Source organism: Gopherus flavomarginatus, chromosome 5, assembly GCF_025201925.1.
Source record: "Gopherus flavomarginatus isolate rGopFla2 chromosome 5, rGopFla2.mat.asm, whole genome shotgun sequence".
NCBI lineage: Eukaryota > Metazoa > Chordata > Testudines > Testudinidae > Gopherus > Gopherus flavomarginatus.
Window position 1 is genome coordinate 1,957,957 of NC_066621.1, and position 18,439 is coordinate 1,976,395.

An 18,439-nucleotide genomic window follows, 5' to 3' on the forward strand; every position below is an offset into this window, starting at 1 on the left:
TGGGGTTTTGGGTTGCCTGGGGGCCCGGGAGTTCAGGGAATGATGCAACCATTGCTGCTCCCCACTCCCTGCCGCACCCCAGCTCAGCCTGCTAAAAGCACCCGACCCGCCAGGACGTGGGGTCAGCTGGGGGGTGAGACTGTCCGAGCCGGCCAAGGGGCCTCGGAAACACCAGCTGCTGTTGCTCCTGTTCTTATTAGAGGGGGGCGCCCTTGGGGCATCGTGAATCCGCCCCCCCCCCCGCCATTTACAGGGCACCGGGGCTCCTGGACAAAGTGCATCTGGCCAGAGCAAACCATGCTAGTGCCCCTCACTCCCGACCCGCAGCCCCTGCCAGCCCAGCCCTGCCCCCCCAGCTCTGCCGGTGCCCCTCACTCCCGACCCGCAGCCCCTGCCAGCCCAGCCCTGTCCCCCCAGCTCTGCCGGTGCCCCTCACTCCCGACCCGCAGCCCCTGCCAGCCCAGCCCTGCTCCCCCAGCTCTGCCGGTGCCCCTCACTCCCGACCCGCAGCCCCTGCCAGCCCAGCCCTGTCCCCCAGCTCTGCCGGTGCCCCTCACTCCCGACCCGCAGCCCCTGCCAGCCCAGCCCTGCCCCCCCAGCTCTGCCGGTGCCCCTCACTCCCAACCCTCAGCCCCTGCCAGCCCAGCCCTGCCGGTGCCCCTCACTCCCGACCCGCAGCCCCTGCTATCCCAGCCCTGCCCCCCACCCAGCCCTGCCGGTGCCCCTCACTCCCGACCTGCAGCCCCTGCTATCGCAGCCCTGCCCCCCCCCAGCCCTGCCGGTGCCCCTCACTCCCGACCCGCAGCCCCTGCCAGCCCAGCCCTGCCCCCCCAGCTCTGCCGGTGCCCCTCACTCCCGACCCGCAGCCTCTGCCAGCCCAGCCCTGCCCCCCCAGCTCTGCCGGTGCCCCTCACTCCCGACCCGCAGCCCCTGCCAGCCCAGCCCTGTCCCCCCAGCTCTGCCGGTGCCCCTCACTCCCGACCCACAGCCCCTGCCAGCCCAGCCCTGCCCCCCCAGCTCTGCCGGTGCCCCTCACTCCCGACCCGCAGCCCCTGCCAGCCCAGCCCTGTCCCCCCAGCTCTGCCGGTGCCCCTCACTCCCGACCCGCAGCCCCTGCCAGCCCAGCCCTGTCCCCCCAGCTCTGCCGGTGCCCCTCACTCCCGACCCGCAGCCCCTGCCAGCCCAGCCCTGGGCTCCCCCTTCCCCTGTAGCTCACCGCGGTGAGCAGACTCCAGCGCAGACCCCAAGGTTAATTCAATGTCTCCGTTTGTCTCTGGGTTTCCCCCTCCGCCTCCCTGGCTCTCTGCGGGTCTGTCTCTGCACAGAGCCCGGCTGGCCGCTCCCTGCTCCGTCCCACTTTCGCTTTCACTCTCTGGTTCCGTAACCCGGGGCCCTGAGCCAGGCTGGGCTCTTGGGGTCTCTCCCTAGAGCCGTTTGGTTCTGCAGGGCCCAGTAGCACTGGACGGTGAACGGACCCGAGTCCTCGCTCCAGTTCCCTTTACCCAGAGGCCTCCCTGCCCTGCAGGACTCCCCATGTGGACTGCCCTCCTAACCCTGACAAGTCTGGGCCCCGGGTCCCTGGGAGACTGCACCCCAGTCTGGCTGTGGGTCGCTCAGGAGAGGGATCCCCACTCCGGGGTGCTCGGGGCAGCTTCCCCGACCCTCTGACCTCTGCAAACCAGCAGCCGTGCTAAGGGAAATAAGGGGAAAGGGGGAAAGTTAATGGAACAAGGGGCCCCACCCAAAGGGCCCAGGGAGACTAGAAACAACCATCTCTGGGGCTGTAAGGAAAGGTCACTGGCTGCTCTTCACATGTCCCAGCCTCCTGCCCCTGCCCTGGCTGCTCTGCGGTGACACCACAGGTCAGACACGTGCTCTGGCGGTGCCCACATGCCCTCAGGCACTGGCTCCGTGGGTGCTCCAGGGATGGAGCACCCACAGGGAAAAAAATGGTGGGTGCTTAGCACCCGCCGGCAGCCAGCCTATCAACACCTCTCCCTCCCCCCAGCGCCTCCTGCCTGTCAGCAGCCCCCCCGATCAGCACCTCCCCCAGCCTCCCAGCACCTACTGCCTGCCACCAATCAGCTGTTTCGTGGCGTTAGGAGGTGCTGGGGGGCAGGGGGGAGCGAGGGCCCAGCGTGCTCAGAGGAGGGGGCGGGAAGAAGGGGCAGTGGCAGAGCAGGGGTGGGAAGAAGCAGGCAGGGCTGGGACGTTGGGGGCAGGGGTGGGGTGGGGGTGGGGCATGGGTGGAGCACCCGTTGGCAGATCAGAAATTCGGTGCCTATGCCCTCAGGCTCTAGGGGGCAGGACCCTTCTCCCCAGCATTGGTCCTCCTGGTGGCTTCATGTCCTCTTGATGGGTAAATCGATGAATTAAAGATAGGTAAATGGGTGAATTGAAAATTTCTTGTATGCAATACTAGCCTATGACCTGCTGTCACTATGACCTGCTGTCACAAGCACTGGTCGGTAAACACTGTTAGTACTATGGTCAAGGAAAGCAACGTGGAATGTAAACATCAGCAGGTAAATAAACCTATGTACTCACGACCCCTGACTCAGGATGACTCAGGAAAAACATGTTCCGACCAGTGTGGTCTGATATGACGTGTAAAATGCTATAAATATACAATGTAAAACTTGTCTCGGTGTGCCCTTCCTCTGGCATTAGTGGAGGGGGACACCCGCTCAGCTGATCGTTCAATAAAACAGTGAAGCTCTCTGTGTCTCTCTTTGGAGTAATTGGGTAGCTCCGGGGAGAACGAGCCTAATTTGGCTAACACTCTGAGTATGGCCAGCGAGGCCACTCGTCAGGCGATGTCTCCCTGCACTGGGCCCTTTGCCCAGCCTCCCCCCCACCCTTTCCCCAGCCACTCACCAGGCTCAGCTGCAATGTTACATGGGGCACGGCCAGCATCCAGTATCCTGACTCTGGCCCCACAGCTCCTCCCACAGGTCAGCCCTGTATCCCTGGTCTCCGCTGTCCCAGCTCCTGGCTCTGCCCGGCCCCAGCTCAGGCTGCTGCTTTCCCCTTAGCTCTGCCCTCTTCTGGCTCCGGCAGCTCCAGCTCACACAGAGAACGGGCCTCTGGGCTCCTGACTCCCTCACTGGCCTGCCCGCCCTGTCAATCGGGCTGACTGGGAGCTTTGACCTCTCCCCACTGGTACTTTCTCTTCAATCCTCTCCCTTTCCTCTGGGACAGGGCCAGCCAAAACCCCACTAAGTTTCAGTGAGGGGCCAACAGCCCCTGACACTGGGCACATGGACCGAGCCTGGGCAGATTCCCTGGACTCTGGCCCAGGGCCTGTCCCCTCAGAACTGGTGGATGGGGGATTGAGCTGGGGAAAGGAGATTTTGTTACAACCCCAAAACTCCTTCTAAAGCTGGAACTACCCACATGAGACCCTGAAACAAGGCGCTACTCACAACACCTTGCACCCATCCTCACTGCCCAGCTCCAAGCTCAGACGAGCTGCAAAACAGCCAGTGAAGGGGTGGGGCAGAAATTTCCCATCCAAGCGGTTTTTGGACTGGAAACTGGGATTTTTCCAGATTGTGAAATTTGCCTCCCAAATGGATCAGCTTCGCGTGGAAAACAGTGAGTGTTAGAACGATGAGTCGACCCCCTGTCCTGTGTCTGTTGGGAAACGCCACCATGGAGAGTCCTGGCACAGTTTGGCAGAATCTGATTTTTACTTGACTTATAATTCTGATGGATTTTGAAGCATATTTTCCCTCAGTTTTTATTGATTTAAATGTTCACAGTTGTGAGCCGTCACGGTGTGGTGTTATGTGTGGCTGTACCCCACCCGCCCTGACCCCGAAGGTGGCTGCATCTCAGCCCCGGATGCTGGGTGACTGTTACTGGGAGAGTTGAATATTTGCTGTGGGTTTTTGTTTCAGTTCTAGAAATACCTCATTTCAGAGAAGAGGCAGCTGCTGGGGTGTTATCTCCTGATGGAGATGTAGTAAGAGGAGGCCCTGAGATATAAACCCTGGTATCAGAAGCCTGGTTTGAGGCTTGAGGCCTGAGCTAAAGTAATGGTCAAGACTTTCCTAACAGAAAGCAAAGTGAAGCTGTGAGCCAGAGGCAGGCCCTGCTCACAGGAGCTGGCAAGGAAAGGGCTGATGCTGCAAGAAGATACGTACCTAAAAGGTCCTGAACACTAGAGATCAGAACATTCACATCCTTGCACATTCCACACGGATAACAAGGAACAGACTGACCCATCCCAATGACAGGGGCAAAAGGGTAACATGATGGATAGAGGTGTTTTGTTCAAACCAACATGTACAAGGTGAGAGGCGGCACCTGACTAGGTAGAGGGGTTGTACCTGGCTATGTAGAGGGGTTGCACCTCAATACGTAAGGAGTGATGTGTAACTTGTTTGTACCTGTGTATAAGAAAGTATCCCTGGGGCGGTGTCTGGGTCCAGACTAGGGGGCAGTGGAAAGTCCCGCCACTGACTGAGCTGAGTCCATTGTCAAGGAGCACATATGTACTAGCTAGCTGCACCTTAGCAGCACCTTGGCCTACGTTTGCCGGGGAGCTGGAACCTGTGCTTTTCTTCGACAATAAACCTGGCCGACGTGCCTTTGCATCTTACTAGACTCTGTGGTTATTGGGGGTTCTCTTTGGGTCTGCTGTGCCAGCTATCTGCGCAGAGCTGGGGCAGCACACAGAGGGACACACACATGCAGCCGAGTGATACCAACAAGGAGAGAGCAGAGCACCACACCGGTAGCATCTGACAACACTTCTGACAACAGGAGAAGTAATGATGAGATCCTGAAGTTGTCGAGGTGACGAGGGCTCTGGTCAAACAGTTCAGGTCCAGGGGAGGCACAGCTCTAGCCCTTCCAGTGCCCTTTAAAGCACGTGCGTTTCCACCAGCCCCGGCCAAAGGGCCCATGTGGGGGGGGCGAGGAATGAAGGATCCTTGCTCAGAGTGGGGTGCTCAGAGCAGCCCTGCTGACCTGGCACTTCTTAGGGACACGCTGGCAGTGACGCATGGGCAGGGAAGGGACTAACAACTCAGCCTGGCTTATCTCCAGCGGGTCCGGAAGCCCCACACGGCTCCCTGTCTCGCTCTGCATGAGACTGTAACCCCAGGGCGACGCCAGGGAATTGGCTCTCCCTGTGTTTAATGTGCTGCAAATGTAGCGTGAACCACTCCTGACACATCAGCTGTGAGAGAGGTGCAAGCTGGGCCCAATCCACAGTGTGGTACTAACTCTGATCCCTGCTAAGGGCGACTCACTTCTCAACATCTCAATGTCTTCGCTGTGGATGCCAGGCTCCAAGGCCAGACGGCAGTGATCATACTATGAAGAGCTCCAGAGACATCAGTTTCACTGATATATATCAGTCACTGGCCGTGACACCCTCCACCTTTCATTGAGTTAGTTTCCTGTTTCACACAGCTGGAAACCGAAAGCAATGTGGGAACTGCTCTTTCCGAGAAACAAGGTTATCAGAATTCATACTGGCTGCAAAACAAGATAGCAAACAACACCCTCAAATAGCCCTGCACTGTTGCAATGCTTCTCAGGGGACGTACAACCAGCAGTGAGCTGGAGCGGATGCTGGGGTGGGGTGGCTGGGGGACAGCTGCAGAGTCACACTGCAGTTTTCTTAGTAACGACCTTGCTGTCACCAGAATTTGTTCTGAGGCTGACAGCTGTAGAGGGCTCCAGGAGCATCTCCTTTTTCAAGCTTTTCACTGCCATTGGGTCTGAAACTGCTCCAGTTCACTGGTCGCTTGACCAGTATCCTGCTCCTTCTTCCCCTTTTAGGGCAATCAGAGCAGCAACGTCTGCCTGAGTCTACAGAGAGCCTGAAACCGCAGCTCGGAGAGGTGTGAACTGCACCAAGTGTAACTGACACAGCATCACTGCCTGAGTCTGCAGAGAGCCTGAGCCCATCACTTGGAGAGATGGGATCTGCCTATGACACTGCGGGTTTACCCAAGGTGTCCAGGGTGAACCACTATCACCTGCTCACAGTGTGGGAGAGCCGGGCCTGTGGCCAGATGGGGGAAATTCACCCTTACCTGCCGGATACTGACTGCAGTGGCACTCCGCTCTGGGCTCCCCAAGCCCTGCACTTTCCCCTGCTAGTGAGCAATTTACACACCCCTCTCTGCTGCACTCGAGTGCCCCGTCTTTCAGGCACATTCCCTTCACTGTCACATTTCTCCATACAGGACACAGGTAAGGGATGGGGACACTCATCTTCCACTATCCTTGTCTTCCCACACTGCTGACTAGACAAAGCCATCGGCTCACAAGGCTGCCTAGGCTCATCCAGACTTTCCCTACCAGGCACATTGCCACTCCCCACAGATACACTGCTGCTTTTTTCACTACACTGAGCTACTTCCAGCAAATCACAGTTACCCATTTCAGGTTCCCTTTTACAAGCTGCACTAGCCACCAATTCATCCCCCATCACAAATCTCCCCTTTCCTTCCTCAGTTAGGGCTTCCACCAGACCATCTACTTTAATCTGCTCCTGAGCAACATTTTCCTGACCAATGAGATCTTTCTGCTCTTGATCTAGCCCCAGATTCACTTCTGAGACATTAGACGGACATTCAGAAACTCCATTCAGAGACACACTGCTATTACCCACCAGGTTAGACTCCCCCTCTCCCTGGCCATAGCAAAACTGGTTACACACAGGAAACTGCCCAGAGTAATACCACAGATCAACACAGTTAGAAACTGGATTTTCAAGAGGATACAGTTTCTGCTGTTCTTCCCTTGCTTCTTTGACTTGGAGCTGAAGTCTGGCAGTTTCTTGTGAGTCTCCTGTTCCAGCTCCTCTTGCCTCTGTCCAGCTTTTTCCTCAGCAGCCAGCAGCTCCAGATGCCCCTTACGAGCTTTTTCTTCTCTCTCAGCAGCCTCTTTCTTCTCTCTCAGCAGCCTCTTTCTCCAGCTGGGCCAAGGCTTGCTTCTCTCTCATTCAAATTTCTGCCAGTTTTTGCTCGTGTTCAAACTGCAGGCTGTCCATCAGGGTTTGCAGTTTCATTGCTTTTGCTGATGCTTTCTGGCTCATGGTCACTGATCTTTAACCCACCAAACTCTCAATCCCACATTTCAAATTTGGATAGCGTGGGGTTCTGACCCACAGCTTAATTGACCTGGTTCTGTGGATCCTGCCGACTACGCCACTGTGACGGTGCTGCTTTTGGGAGCCAGCTGAGGTCACCAATCAGGGTGAACTGCAAACAGAACGGGGCAGACCAACCCCAAACGCTGGTGGTTATTTCAATACTTAGATTTACCAACCAGCACAAAACAGCTTCTGGAGCATCTCACTGGTTACTCAGAAGTCCAAACACCACAGTTTCCTTAAAGTGCCCAGCCTCAGGCCTCCGTTCAGACACACCTGTCAGATATAGTGATGATTCCTGAAAATCTTACTTCATCATATAAAAGAAAAGGTTCTTCCAATCCCAAAGAATCAGCCACACACCCGGGTCCAATTATAACTTAGATCTTACCCAAAATACACACTATAGCCAATTCTTATTAACTAAACTAAAATGTATTAAAAAAGAAAAGAGAGAGAGTGTTGTTTAAAAGATCAATATACAGACAGACTTGAATTCAATTCTTGAGGTTCAGATACATAGCAGAGATGAGTTGTAGCTGTCAAAAGTTCTTTCAGAAATGGTCCATAGGTTACAGTCCAATGTCTGTATTCAGGACATTCAGCAGTTAATGCTCAACAGTGGACGTTGTGACCAGGGGGTGGTGAACAGCCCTGCCTGGAGAATAAAAGACTGAGGCCGAGCCTGCACTCAAAAGTTAAGTTGAACCAGCTACAGTGCTCAGCGGTGTGAAAAATCCTCCCCCCAAGTGACATGGTTAAGCCAAGTGAAGCTTTGGTGTAGACAGTGCCGGGCCGATGGGAGAATTCTTCCAAAGCTGAGGGCGCAGCACCAGTTATGTGGAGCCATGACACCCACACACGACCTCTGCCCCCCTTTGATGGAACATCAAGAAAATGGTCTGTCAGAGGTGTCATATACCAGCCTGGGCGTGTCTGTGTTGCACAGGACAAAAGTCCCAGAAAGCCCATTGAATGGGCAGGTTCTCAGAGATGTGATGCTGGACATGTCAGCCAGGATGCTGGGGTGCAGGTTGCCAAGGAGGTGAATGAACAGGCCACGAGGGAATGGCTGGGATCCACCTGTGGGAAGAGCTACAGAAAAGTTGTAGGCCCCTCTGATGAGTGGAAACCCAGAACTGTCCCTCCGAGAGCGATCACTTGATCATTACCTGTTAGATTCACTCCCTCTGGGGCACCTGACACTGGCCACTGTCAGCAGACAGAACACTGTCTGGATGGAAAGTGTTGGGCAACCTTGATTGGTGGCGTCTCCACCATCCTCACCAAAAATGAGACAGAGAGAAAAGATATAGAGATCAGGACAAATATGACAGGGTGTCATAAACAGATAGTTAAGGGTTAATGTCTCTTTTACCTGTAAAGGGTTAACAAACAGGGAACCAAACACCTGACCAGAGGACCAATCAGAAGACAAGATACTTTCAAATCTCAGTGGAGGGAAGCCTTTTTTTGTGTTTTTTGGGTTTGGGTTTGTTCTCTCTGGGCTCTGAGAGTGACCACACGTACCTACAGGCTCTCTAACCTTCTATTCCAATTTTGTAAGTACAAAGGTAGAAAGGCATGTAGTCTTTTTATTTGTTTTTCTTTATTTGCAAATGTGTATTTGGCTGGAAGTATTTTAAATTGTTTTTCTGCTGGAGGAGGCTTTTTCTCCAGTTTCTATAAGCTGACAGACCCTGTAATATTCCATCTTGAATTTACAGTGATTTTCTTTATTCTTTTTTTCTTTTATTAAAAGTTTTGCTTTTAAGACCTGTCTGATTTTTTCCTCTTATTGAGGCTCAAGGGAATTGAATCTGTACTTAACAGGGAAGGAGAAGGGAGGGGGAGAGAAAGGGGAGGGAACCCACCTGATTTCTCTGTGTGGTGATTCAAGGAGTTTGAATCACGGTGATCTCCTAGTGTACCCAGGGCGGGAAGGATCTGGGAGGAAGAAAGGAGTAGGGGGAATCCCTTTGTTTAGATTCACAGAGCTTGAATCTGTATATCTCTCCAGGATCCCAGGGAGGGAACACCTGGAGGGGAGGAGGGGGAAGGGAAATGGTTTATTCCCCTTTGTTGTGAGACTCAAGGAATTTGGGTCTTGGGGGTCCCCAGGGAAGGTTTGGGGAGGACCAGAGTGTATCAGGCGCTCTACTCTAAGCCCTGATTGATGGCAGCACTACAGGATCCAAGCTGGTAATTAAGCTTAGGGGAATTCATGCTAGTACCCATATTTTGGACGCTAAGGTTCAGAATTGGGAATTATACTATGACATGGTGAGCAGCATTTGGATAAGAATCCAAAAGCCAGTGAGTTAAAAGCAAAAGCCAGTAAGATTATTATTTTTCTTTTTTCTCTGCTAGCTGCTTATAAGCAGAGAAAAGGGATTTTTTTAAAGCAAGTCTGCAGGTTTTCTTTTCTTTCTCTCTTCCTTCTGAGTACACTGAAGGCAGGGAGATTAAGGTTTAAAAGGGTCTTTTGTTAAAAAAAAGGACTCCCGTTGTGAGTCAACAGAAACCAGCAAAACACATCTGCAATTCAAAGGGTTTCTTTTTTTTTCACTCTATCCAAATAGGTACTTAGAAAAGTTAAAAAAAAGACTCTGTTGCTTAGCAACAGAGAAAGCAGCAGAGGAACAGCAGTTCAGGCAGTAAAACACCAGAGGGCGCACCAGCACAAGAAAGCAGGTACAATGAGCACCAGTGCAGCAACAAGCAAACTAAAAATAGCGAAATTAAAAGCAGTAAACAAACACAACGAAGATAAGAGACGAATGGAACTAATTCAGGCAGAAATGGCCAGGGAAGAGGCTGCCCACAGGAGAGACATGGAGAAGCAACAAAAAGAGATGGCGCTCCAGAGGGAAGCCCACCGGCAGGCCATGGAATTAGAACAGGCTAAGCAACAGAACCCAGCCAATCCTAACAACACTTCACCAGTTGTTGTTCCACATCCCCAAAAATTTCCCACCTACAGGCAGGTGATGACACTGAAGCCTTCTTAGAAAATTTTGAAAGGACCTGCCATGGGTACAGCATCTCTGAAGACCAGTACATGATAGAACTGAGGCCACAGCTCAGTGGACCCTTAGCAGAGGTGGCAGCTGAAATGCCTGAGGAGAACATGAACGATTATAAACTTTTTCAAACCAAGGCCAGATACAGAATGGGCATAACACCTGAACGTGCCTGTCGGCGGTTCAGAGCCCTAAAATGGAAACCAGATGTGTCATTTCCCTGACACGCCTACCACAATGCAAAGAATTATGAAGCCTGGATATCAGGAACCCAGATTAACAATCGGGACGAGCTGCACCTCCTGATACAAATGGAGCAGTTCTTAGATGGTGTTCCTGAGGAAATAGAGAGATACATCCTAGATGGGAAACCCAAAACGGTAACTGAGACGGGGGAGATTGGAGCCAAATGGATGGAAGTGGCAGAAAAGAAAAAAGCTCCTGTCAAGGGGAGCGAATACCCAGGGGGCACACCGACAATAAACCCTACAACTGATGGCAACCCAGGACCCCACCTACAACCCAAGGAAACCCACAGACGCCCTATTCTTCCACCTCACCAGTCTTCAGTAACCCACCTCGGCCCAGTGACCAGTCAGCTGGACGATGCTTTAAATGTAATGCACTGGGACATATCAAGGCCGACTGCCCCAAGAACCCCAACCGAGTGCAGTTCATTACACCACAATCACACCAAAGATCCCCAGGCCCAGATGCCTCTCAAATACCCTTGGAGAGAAGGGAAATTTTGAGAGTGGGCAGAAAGAAGGTTACTGCGTGGAGAGACACGGGGGCACAAGTGTCAGCTATCCACCAATCCTTCGTCGACCCCAAATTCATCAACCCAAAGGCCCAAGTGACAATTTACCCCTTCATGTCACAAGCTGTAGACTTGCCTACAGCTGAACTGCCTGTCCAGTACAAAGGCTGGGCAGGAATGTGGACTTTTGCAGTTGTCATAAACAGATAAGAAAAGTTAATAGCACAGAAGTACTTTATATATCTTTGACTGTAAAGGGTTAACAAGTTCAGTAAGCCTGGCTGTCAGCTGACCAGAGGAGCAATCAGAGGACAGGTTGTTCTGAAGCTGACAGCTGTAGAGGGCTCCAGGAGCATCTCCTTTTTCAGGCTTTTCACTGCCATTGGGTCTGAAACTGCTCCAGTTCACTGGTCGCTTGACCAGTATCCTGCTCCTTCTTCCCCTTTTAGGGCAATCAGAGCAGCAATGTCTGGCTGAGTCTGCAGAGAGCCTGAAACCGCAGCTCAGAGAGGCGGGTATTCACCCACGAAAGCTCATGCTCCAGGACGTCTGTGAGTCTATAAGGTGCCACAGGACTCTTTGCTGCTTTTCACAAATCCAGACTAACACGGCTACCCCTCTGATACATTTTTCTTATGTTTCCTATTGGTAAATTTTGATGATTGCCAATGGAAATATTTGTTCATCGGTTTGGGTGGATGCAGTGAAATTGACGTTTACCGGTAACAATCTGATCCTTCCAAGCGTAGTGATTAATTAGAGTCCAGGATCAGAAGTCAAAAGGATCTTGACAAATTGGAGAGTTGGTCTGAAATCAACAAGAAGAATTTCAGGAAAGATGAGTGCAAAGTAGGAAGGAAAAATCAAATGCACAACTGCAAAATGGGGAATCACTGGCTGGGGGTTTGTATTGCTGGAAAGGACTCGGGGGCTAGAGCAGATCTCAAATTGAATCTGAGTCAACAATGGGACGCTGTTGCAAAAAAGGTGAATATCTTTTGGGGCTGTATTAAAAGCAGTGTCGTCAGGAAGACATGGGAGGTCATTTGCCCACTCTATGGTGAAGTCTCAGGGGGCATACTGTGCTGAATTCTGGACACTGCACGTTAGAAATCTGACCTACAAGGACAGATTAAAAAACTGATCTTGTTTAATTTTGAGGAGGTTGAAGGGAGATCTAGATAAGATGTTAGGAAGAGCTTTCTAACTCTAAGGGCAGTTAAGGTGTCTGGAATAGGCTTTCGAGGGAGGCTGTGGAATATATCTGTCATTGAAGGCTTTTAAGAACAGGTTGGACAAGCATCTGCCAGCTGGCCACTTCCTGACACCAGCCAGAGACAAGAGGCCTGTGTGGAAAGCAGGCTGGGAGCTTCAATACCGCTCTACCGGTTTGACTGCCTGTAGGCAGGGGCCGCTCCAGGCCCCAGCACGCCAAGCACGTGCCTGGGGCAGCAAGCCGCGGGGGACACTCTGCTAGTTGCCATGAGGGCGGCAGGCAGGCTGCCTTCAGCGGCATGCCTGAGGAGGACTTGCCACAGGCATGCCTGCGGGACCAGCGGACCCTCCGCAGGCAAGGCACCGAAGGCAGCCTGCCTGCCGTGCTTGGGATGGCAAAATGCCTAGAGCCGCCCCTGCCTTTAGGCCAAGCAGGGAGAAGCAATTTAAATATCACGTGTGTTATAGACTCATAGACTCATAGACTCTAGGACTGGAAGGAACCTCGAGAGGTCATCGAGTCCAGTCCCCTGCCCTCATGGCAGGACCAAATACTGTCTAGACCATCCCTAATAGACATTTATCTAACCTACTCTTAAATATCTCCAGAGATGGAGATTCCACAACTTCCCTAGGCAATCTATTCCAGTGTTTAACTACCCTGACAGTTAGGAACTTTTTCCTAATGTCCACCTAAATCTCCCTTGCTGCAGTTTAAGCCCATTGCTTCTTGTTCTATCATTGGAGGCTAAGGTGAACAAGTTTTCTCCCTCCTCCTGATGACACCCTTTTAGATACCTGAGAACTGCTATCATGTCCCCTCTCAGTCTTCTCTTTTCCAAACTAAACAAACCCAATTGTTTCAGCCTTCCTTCATAGGTCATGTTCTCAAGACCTTTAATCATTCTTGTTGCTCTTCTCTGGACCCTCTCCAATTTCTCCACATCTTTTTTGAAATGCGGTGCCCAGAACTGGACACAATACTCCAGCTGAGGCCTGACCAGCGCAGAGTAAAGCGGAAGAATGACTTCTCGTGTCTTGTTTACAACACACCTGTTAATGCATCCCAGAATCACGTTTGCTTTTTTTTGCAACAGTATCACACTGTTGACTCATATTAAACCTGTGGTCCACTATGACCCCTAGATCTCTTTCTGCCATACTCCTTCCTAGACAGTCTCTTCCCATTCTGTATGTGTCAAACTGATTGTTCCTTCCTAAGTGTTGTCAAAGGAACCCCCATCCCCGCCAGCCAAACTTCCCCTGGGGGGAGCAGAGAAGAGGATGGTCCTGCCCCGAGGCAGGGAATGGACCAGAGGGCACGAGCCTGACCCAGTGGCCTGGCTCTGTCCCTTTCCCAGGGCCAGGGCTCGTGGGTTTGCAGGTCTGGGGGATGTGAGGAAAAGAGACTCTGTGCAGAGGGGAGCCAGGCTGTGAACGGGCCTGTCTCACAATGGAGTGGGGGTCAAAGATGAGGGTTCATGAGCTTCTGCTTTCACCTTCCTGTGAATCAGAAATGTAAACGCTGGGCTCTGAGCCAGAGAGCTGGAGAACCAGAGCCCGAGGTGCCATGGCTTCCTCAGCATCAGCACATCTGGCAGCGGGTCCAGCCAAAATCAGCCCCCACGCCCACGGGGCGGCTCCTGCTGGGTTTAGAACCCGCTGCCTCGAAGCCAGAGCTTCCTGCTCCGCTGGCTGGAGGCTGAGCCGGGCCATCCCGACCCAGAGCTCCTGTGGGGCAGGATGATGGGGGGGCTCCGCTCCCAGCTGGCGGGGCTGCTCCTGTTGCTGGTGCTGCTGTCCCCAGCGCATGGTAAGAGGGAGCAAGGGATCCAGAGCGATGCAGAGCCACGGGGAACAGACCAGAAGGGGAAGATCAGATCCAGATCCTGCCCCAGTGGACTGGCTCTGACCCTTTGCCAGGGCCTGGGTAAGCGGGTTTGTGGGTCTGGGGGCACGTGAGGAAAACAGATCCTGCCCAGAGAGGGGCCGAAATGTTGGTCTCCAGGCCCTGCTATGCATGAAGGGACCCTGATCCCCACCCCCACAGGCATCACTGGCTTGACCCCTCCCATCCTTCTGACTAACCCCCCACAGGAGCCACTGCCTCCAGTCCCCCTCCCATTTGTTATGCCCCAATCTCCTGCCCTCAGGCTTGGCTGGGTGGAAAGAGCACGTGTGGCCCTGAGAGAGCTGAGAGCAGCCCTCGTTCATCTCATGTCGATGTTCATTCTTAAACCTACTGACACATGGTAGCCACCTACAATTTGGGGTGTGGTATGAGGATTATGGGAGGAGCTATGGGACAGTGGGTGGGGCTTGTATTGCAGCCTGATAAGAACATAAGAATGGTCACACTGGATCAGACCAAAGGTCCATCTAGCCCAGTGTCCTGTCTGCCAACTGTGGCCAGTGCCAGGTGCCCCAGAGAGAATGAACAGAACAGGGAATCATCCAGTGATCCAACCCCTGCGCCCATTGCCAGCTTCTGGCAAACAGGCTAGGGACACCATCCCAGCCCAGCCTGGCTAATAGCCATAGATGGATCTATCCTCCATGAACTTATTTAGTTCTTTTTTTAACCCTGTTGTGGTCTTGGCCTTCACAACATCCTCTGGCAAGGAGTTCCACAGGTTGACTGTGCATTGTTTGAAGAAATACTTCCTTTTGTTTGTTTTAAACCTGCTGCCTATTAATTTCAACCCCTAGTTCTTGTGTTATGGGCAGTAGTAAACAATACTTCTCTACTTTCTCTGCACCAGTCATGATTTTATAGATCTCAATCATATCCCCCCTTAGCCATCTCTTTTCCAAGCTGAAAAGTCCCAGTCTTATTAATCTCTCCTCATACAGAACCCGCTCCAGACCCCTTATCATTTGTATTGCTCTTTTTTGAACCTTTTCCAATTCCAATGTATTTTTTTTGAGATGAGGTGGTCACATCTGCACACAGTACTCACGATGTGAGCGTACCATGGATTTATATAGAGGCAATAGGATATTTTCCTTCTTTTATCTATCCCTTTCGTAATTATTCCCAGATTTCTGTTTGCTTTTTTGACTGCTACAGAACATCAAGTGGATGTTTTCAGAGAACTCTCCACAATGACTCCAAGATCTCTTTCTTGAGTGGTAACAGATAATTTGGACCCCATCATTTTATATCTACAGTTGGGATTATGCTTTCCAATGTGCAGTACTTTGCATTTATCAACATTAAATTTCATCTGCCATTTTGTTGCCCGGTTACCCAGTTCTGAGAGATCCTTTTGTAGCTCTTCGCAGTCTGCCTGGGACTTAACTATCTTTAATAATTGTGTATCATCTGCAAATTTTGCCACCTTGCTGTTTACTCCTTTTTCCAGATCATTTATGAATATGTTGAATGGGACTGGGCCCAGTACAGATACCTGGGGGACACCACTATTTATCTCTCTCCGTTCTGAAAACTGACCATTTATACCTACTGTTTGTTTCTTATCTTTTAACCAGTTACCAATCCATGAGAGCACTTTCCCTCTTATCCCACGGCAGCTTACTTTGCATAATAGCCTTTGGTGAGGGACCTTGTCAAAGGCTTTCTGAAAATCTAAGTACACTATATCCACTGGATCCCCTTGGTCCATATGCTTGTTGACCCCCTCAAAGAATTCTAGTAGATTGGTAAGGCACGATTTCCCTTTACTAAAGCCATGTTGACTCTTCCTAAACAAATTATGTCCATCTATAAGTCTGACAATATTGTTCTTATTATAGTTTCAGCCAGTTTGCCCAGTATTGAAGTCAGGCTTACTGGCCTGTAATTTCTGGGATGACCTCTAGAGCCCTTTTAAAAAAATTGGCGTCACATTAGCTAATCCTCAATGCATCAGGTACAGAAGCAGGAGGGAGCACGGGATATAATGGCAGAGAGGAAGGAGGGTCAGGGCAAAGCTGGGAGGCAAGATCAAACCAGTATCTTAGATGCCTATATACAAATGCAAGAAGTATGGGTAATAAGCAGGAAGAACTGGAAGTGCTAATAAACAAATACAACTATGACATTATTGGCATTACTGAAACTTGGTGGGATAATACACACGACTGGAATGTTGGTGTGGATGGGTATAGTTTGCTCAGGAAGGATAGACAGGGGAAAAAGGGAGGAGGTGTTGCCTTATATATTAAAAATGTACACACTTGGACTGAGGTGGAGATGGACATAGGAGACGGAAGGGTGGAGAGTCTCTGGGTTAGGCTAAAAGGGGTAAAAAACACAGGTGATGTCGTGCTGGGAGTCTACTACAGGCCACCTAATCAGGCGGAAGAGGTGGATGAGGCTTTTTTTCAAACAACTAACAAAATCATCCAAAGCCCAAGATTTGGTGGTGATGGGGGACTTCAACTATCCAGATATATGTTGGGACAATAACACCGCGGGGCACAGACTATCCAATAAGTTCCTGGACTGCATTGCAGACAACTTTTTATTTCAGAAAGTTGAAAAAGCTACTAGGGGGGAAGCTGTTCTAGACTTGATTTTAACAAATAGGGAGGAACTCGTTGAGAATTTGAAAGTAGAAGGAAGCTTGGGTGAAAGTGATCATGAAATCATAGAATTTGCAATTCTAAGTAAGGGTAGAAGGGAGTACAGCAGAATAGAGACAATGGATTTCAGGAAGGCGGATTTTGGTAAGCTCAGAGAGCTGATAGGCAAGGTCCCATGGGAATTAAGACTGAGGGGAAAAACAACTGAGGAAAGTTGGAAGTTTTTCAAAGGGATGCTATTAAGGGCCCAAAAGCAAGTTATTCCAATGGTTAGGAAAGATAGAAAATGTGGCAAAAGACCACCTTGGCTTACCCTTGAGATCTTGCGTGACCTACAAAATAAAAGGCGTCATATAAAAAATGGAAACTAGGGCAGATCACGAAGGATGAATATAGGCAAATAACACAGGAATGCAGAGGCAAGATTAGAAAAGCAAAGGCACAAAATGAACTCAAACTAGCTATGGGAATAAAGGGAAACAAGAAGACTTTTTATCAATACATTCGAAGCAAGAGGAAGACTAAGGACAGGGTAGGCCCACTGCTCAATGAGGAGGGGGGTAACAGTAACGGGAGACTTGGAAATGGCAGAGATGCTTAATGACTTCTTTGTTTCGGTCTTCACTGAGAAGTCTGAAGGAATGTCTAGTATAGTGAATGCTTACGGGAAGAGGGTAGATTTAGAAGAGAAAATAAGCAAAGAGCAAGTAAAAAATCACTTAGAAAAGTTAGATGCCTGCAAGTCACCAGGGCCTGATGAAATGCGTCCTAGAATACTGAAGGAGTTAATAGAAGAGGTATCTGAGCCTCTAGCTATTATCTTTGGGAAATCATGGGAGACGGGGGAGATTCCAGAAGACTGGAAGGGGGCAAATATAGTGCCCATCTATAAAAAGGGAAATAAAAACAACCCAGGAAACTACAGACCAGTTAGTTTAACCTTCTGTGCCAGGGAAGATAATGGAGCAGGTAATCAAAGAAATCATCTGCAAACACTTGGAAGGTGGTAAGGTGATAGGGAATAGCCAGCATGGATTTGTAAAGAACAAATCATGTCAAACTAATCTGATAACATTCTTTGATAGGATAACGAGCCTTGTGGATAAGGGAGAAGCGGTGGATGTGATATATCTAGACTTCAGTAAGGCATTTGATACAGTCTCGCATGATATTCTTATAGATAAGCTAGGAAAGTACAATTTAGATGGGGCTACTATAAGGTGGGTGCATAACTGGCTGGATAACCGTACTCAGAGAGTAGTTGTTAATGGCTCCCAATCCTGCTGGAAAGGTATAACAAGTGGGTTCCGCAGGGTTTCTGTTTTGGGACCGGTTCTGTTCAATATCTTCATCAACGATTTAGATGTTGGCATAGAAAGTACGCTTATTAAGTTTGCAGATGATACCAAACTGGGAGGGATTGCAACTGCTTTGGAGGACAGGGTCAAAATTCAAAATGATCTGGACAAGTTGGAGAAATGGTCTGAGGTAAACAGGATGAAGTTCAATAAAGATAAATGCAAAGTGCTCCACTTAGGAAGGAACAATCAGTTTCACACATACAGAATGGGAGGAGACTGTCTAGGAAGGAGTATGGCAGAAAGAGATCTAGGGGTCATAGTGGACCACAAGCTTAATATGAGTCAACAGTGTGATACTGTTGCAAAAAAGCAACGTGATTCTGGGATGCATTAACAGGTGTGTTGTAAACAAGACACGAGAAGTCATTTCTTCCGCTTTACTCTGCGCTGGTTAGGCCTCAACTGGAGTATTGTGTCCAGTTCTGGGCACCGCATT

The 18,439-nt window shown here is 50.6% G+C and overlaps 1 protein-coding gene, 1 long non-coding RNA gene and 1 pseudogene across 2 annotated transcripts in view; 2 read left to right on the forward strand and 1 right to left on the reverse strand.

Moving 5' to 3' along the window:
• The first annotated feature begins 297 nt into the window (after window positions 1–297).
• On the forward strand, window positions 298–3,318 carry LOC127051187 (uncharacterized). Its single transcript, XM_050953157.1, has 2 exons — window positions 298–2,138; window positions 3,234–3,318. Exon 1 carries the CDS (start codon window positions 298–300, stop codon window positions 1,222–1,224), a length of 927 nt encoding a protein of 308 aa, XP_050809114.1. The 3' UTR covers window positions 1,225–2,138; window positions 3,234–3,318.
• Window positions 3,319–11,116: 7,798 nt separating this feature from the next.
• Window positions 11,117–18,439, reverse strand: part of LOC127052924 (uncharacterized) — a 12,557-nt gene continuing 5,234 nt past the window's right edge. The window contains exon 3 of the long non-coding RNA XR_007774894.1: window positions 11,117–11,708. This is a non-coding gene — a long non-coding RNA (uncharacterized LOC127052924). The remainder of the gene's footprint in view (window positions 11,709–18,439) is intronic.
• The window catches only part of LOC127052919 (serine protease 27-like), a 13,689-nt pseudogene continuing 7,304 nt past the window's right edge, over window positions 12,055–18,439 (forward strand).

Bases quoted from the DNA above. Each gene is read 5' to 3' on its own strand.
- LOC127051187 (XM_050953157.1), top strand. From the start codon at position 298: ATGCTAGTGCCCCTCACTCCCGACCCGCAGCCCCTGCCAGCCCAGCCC.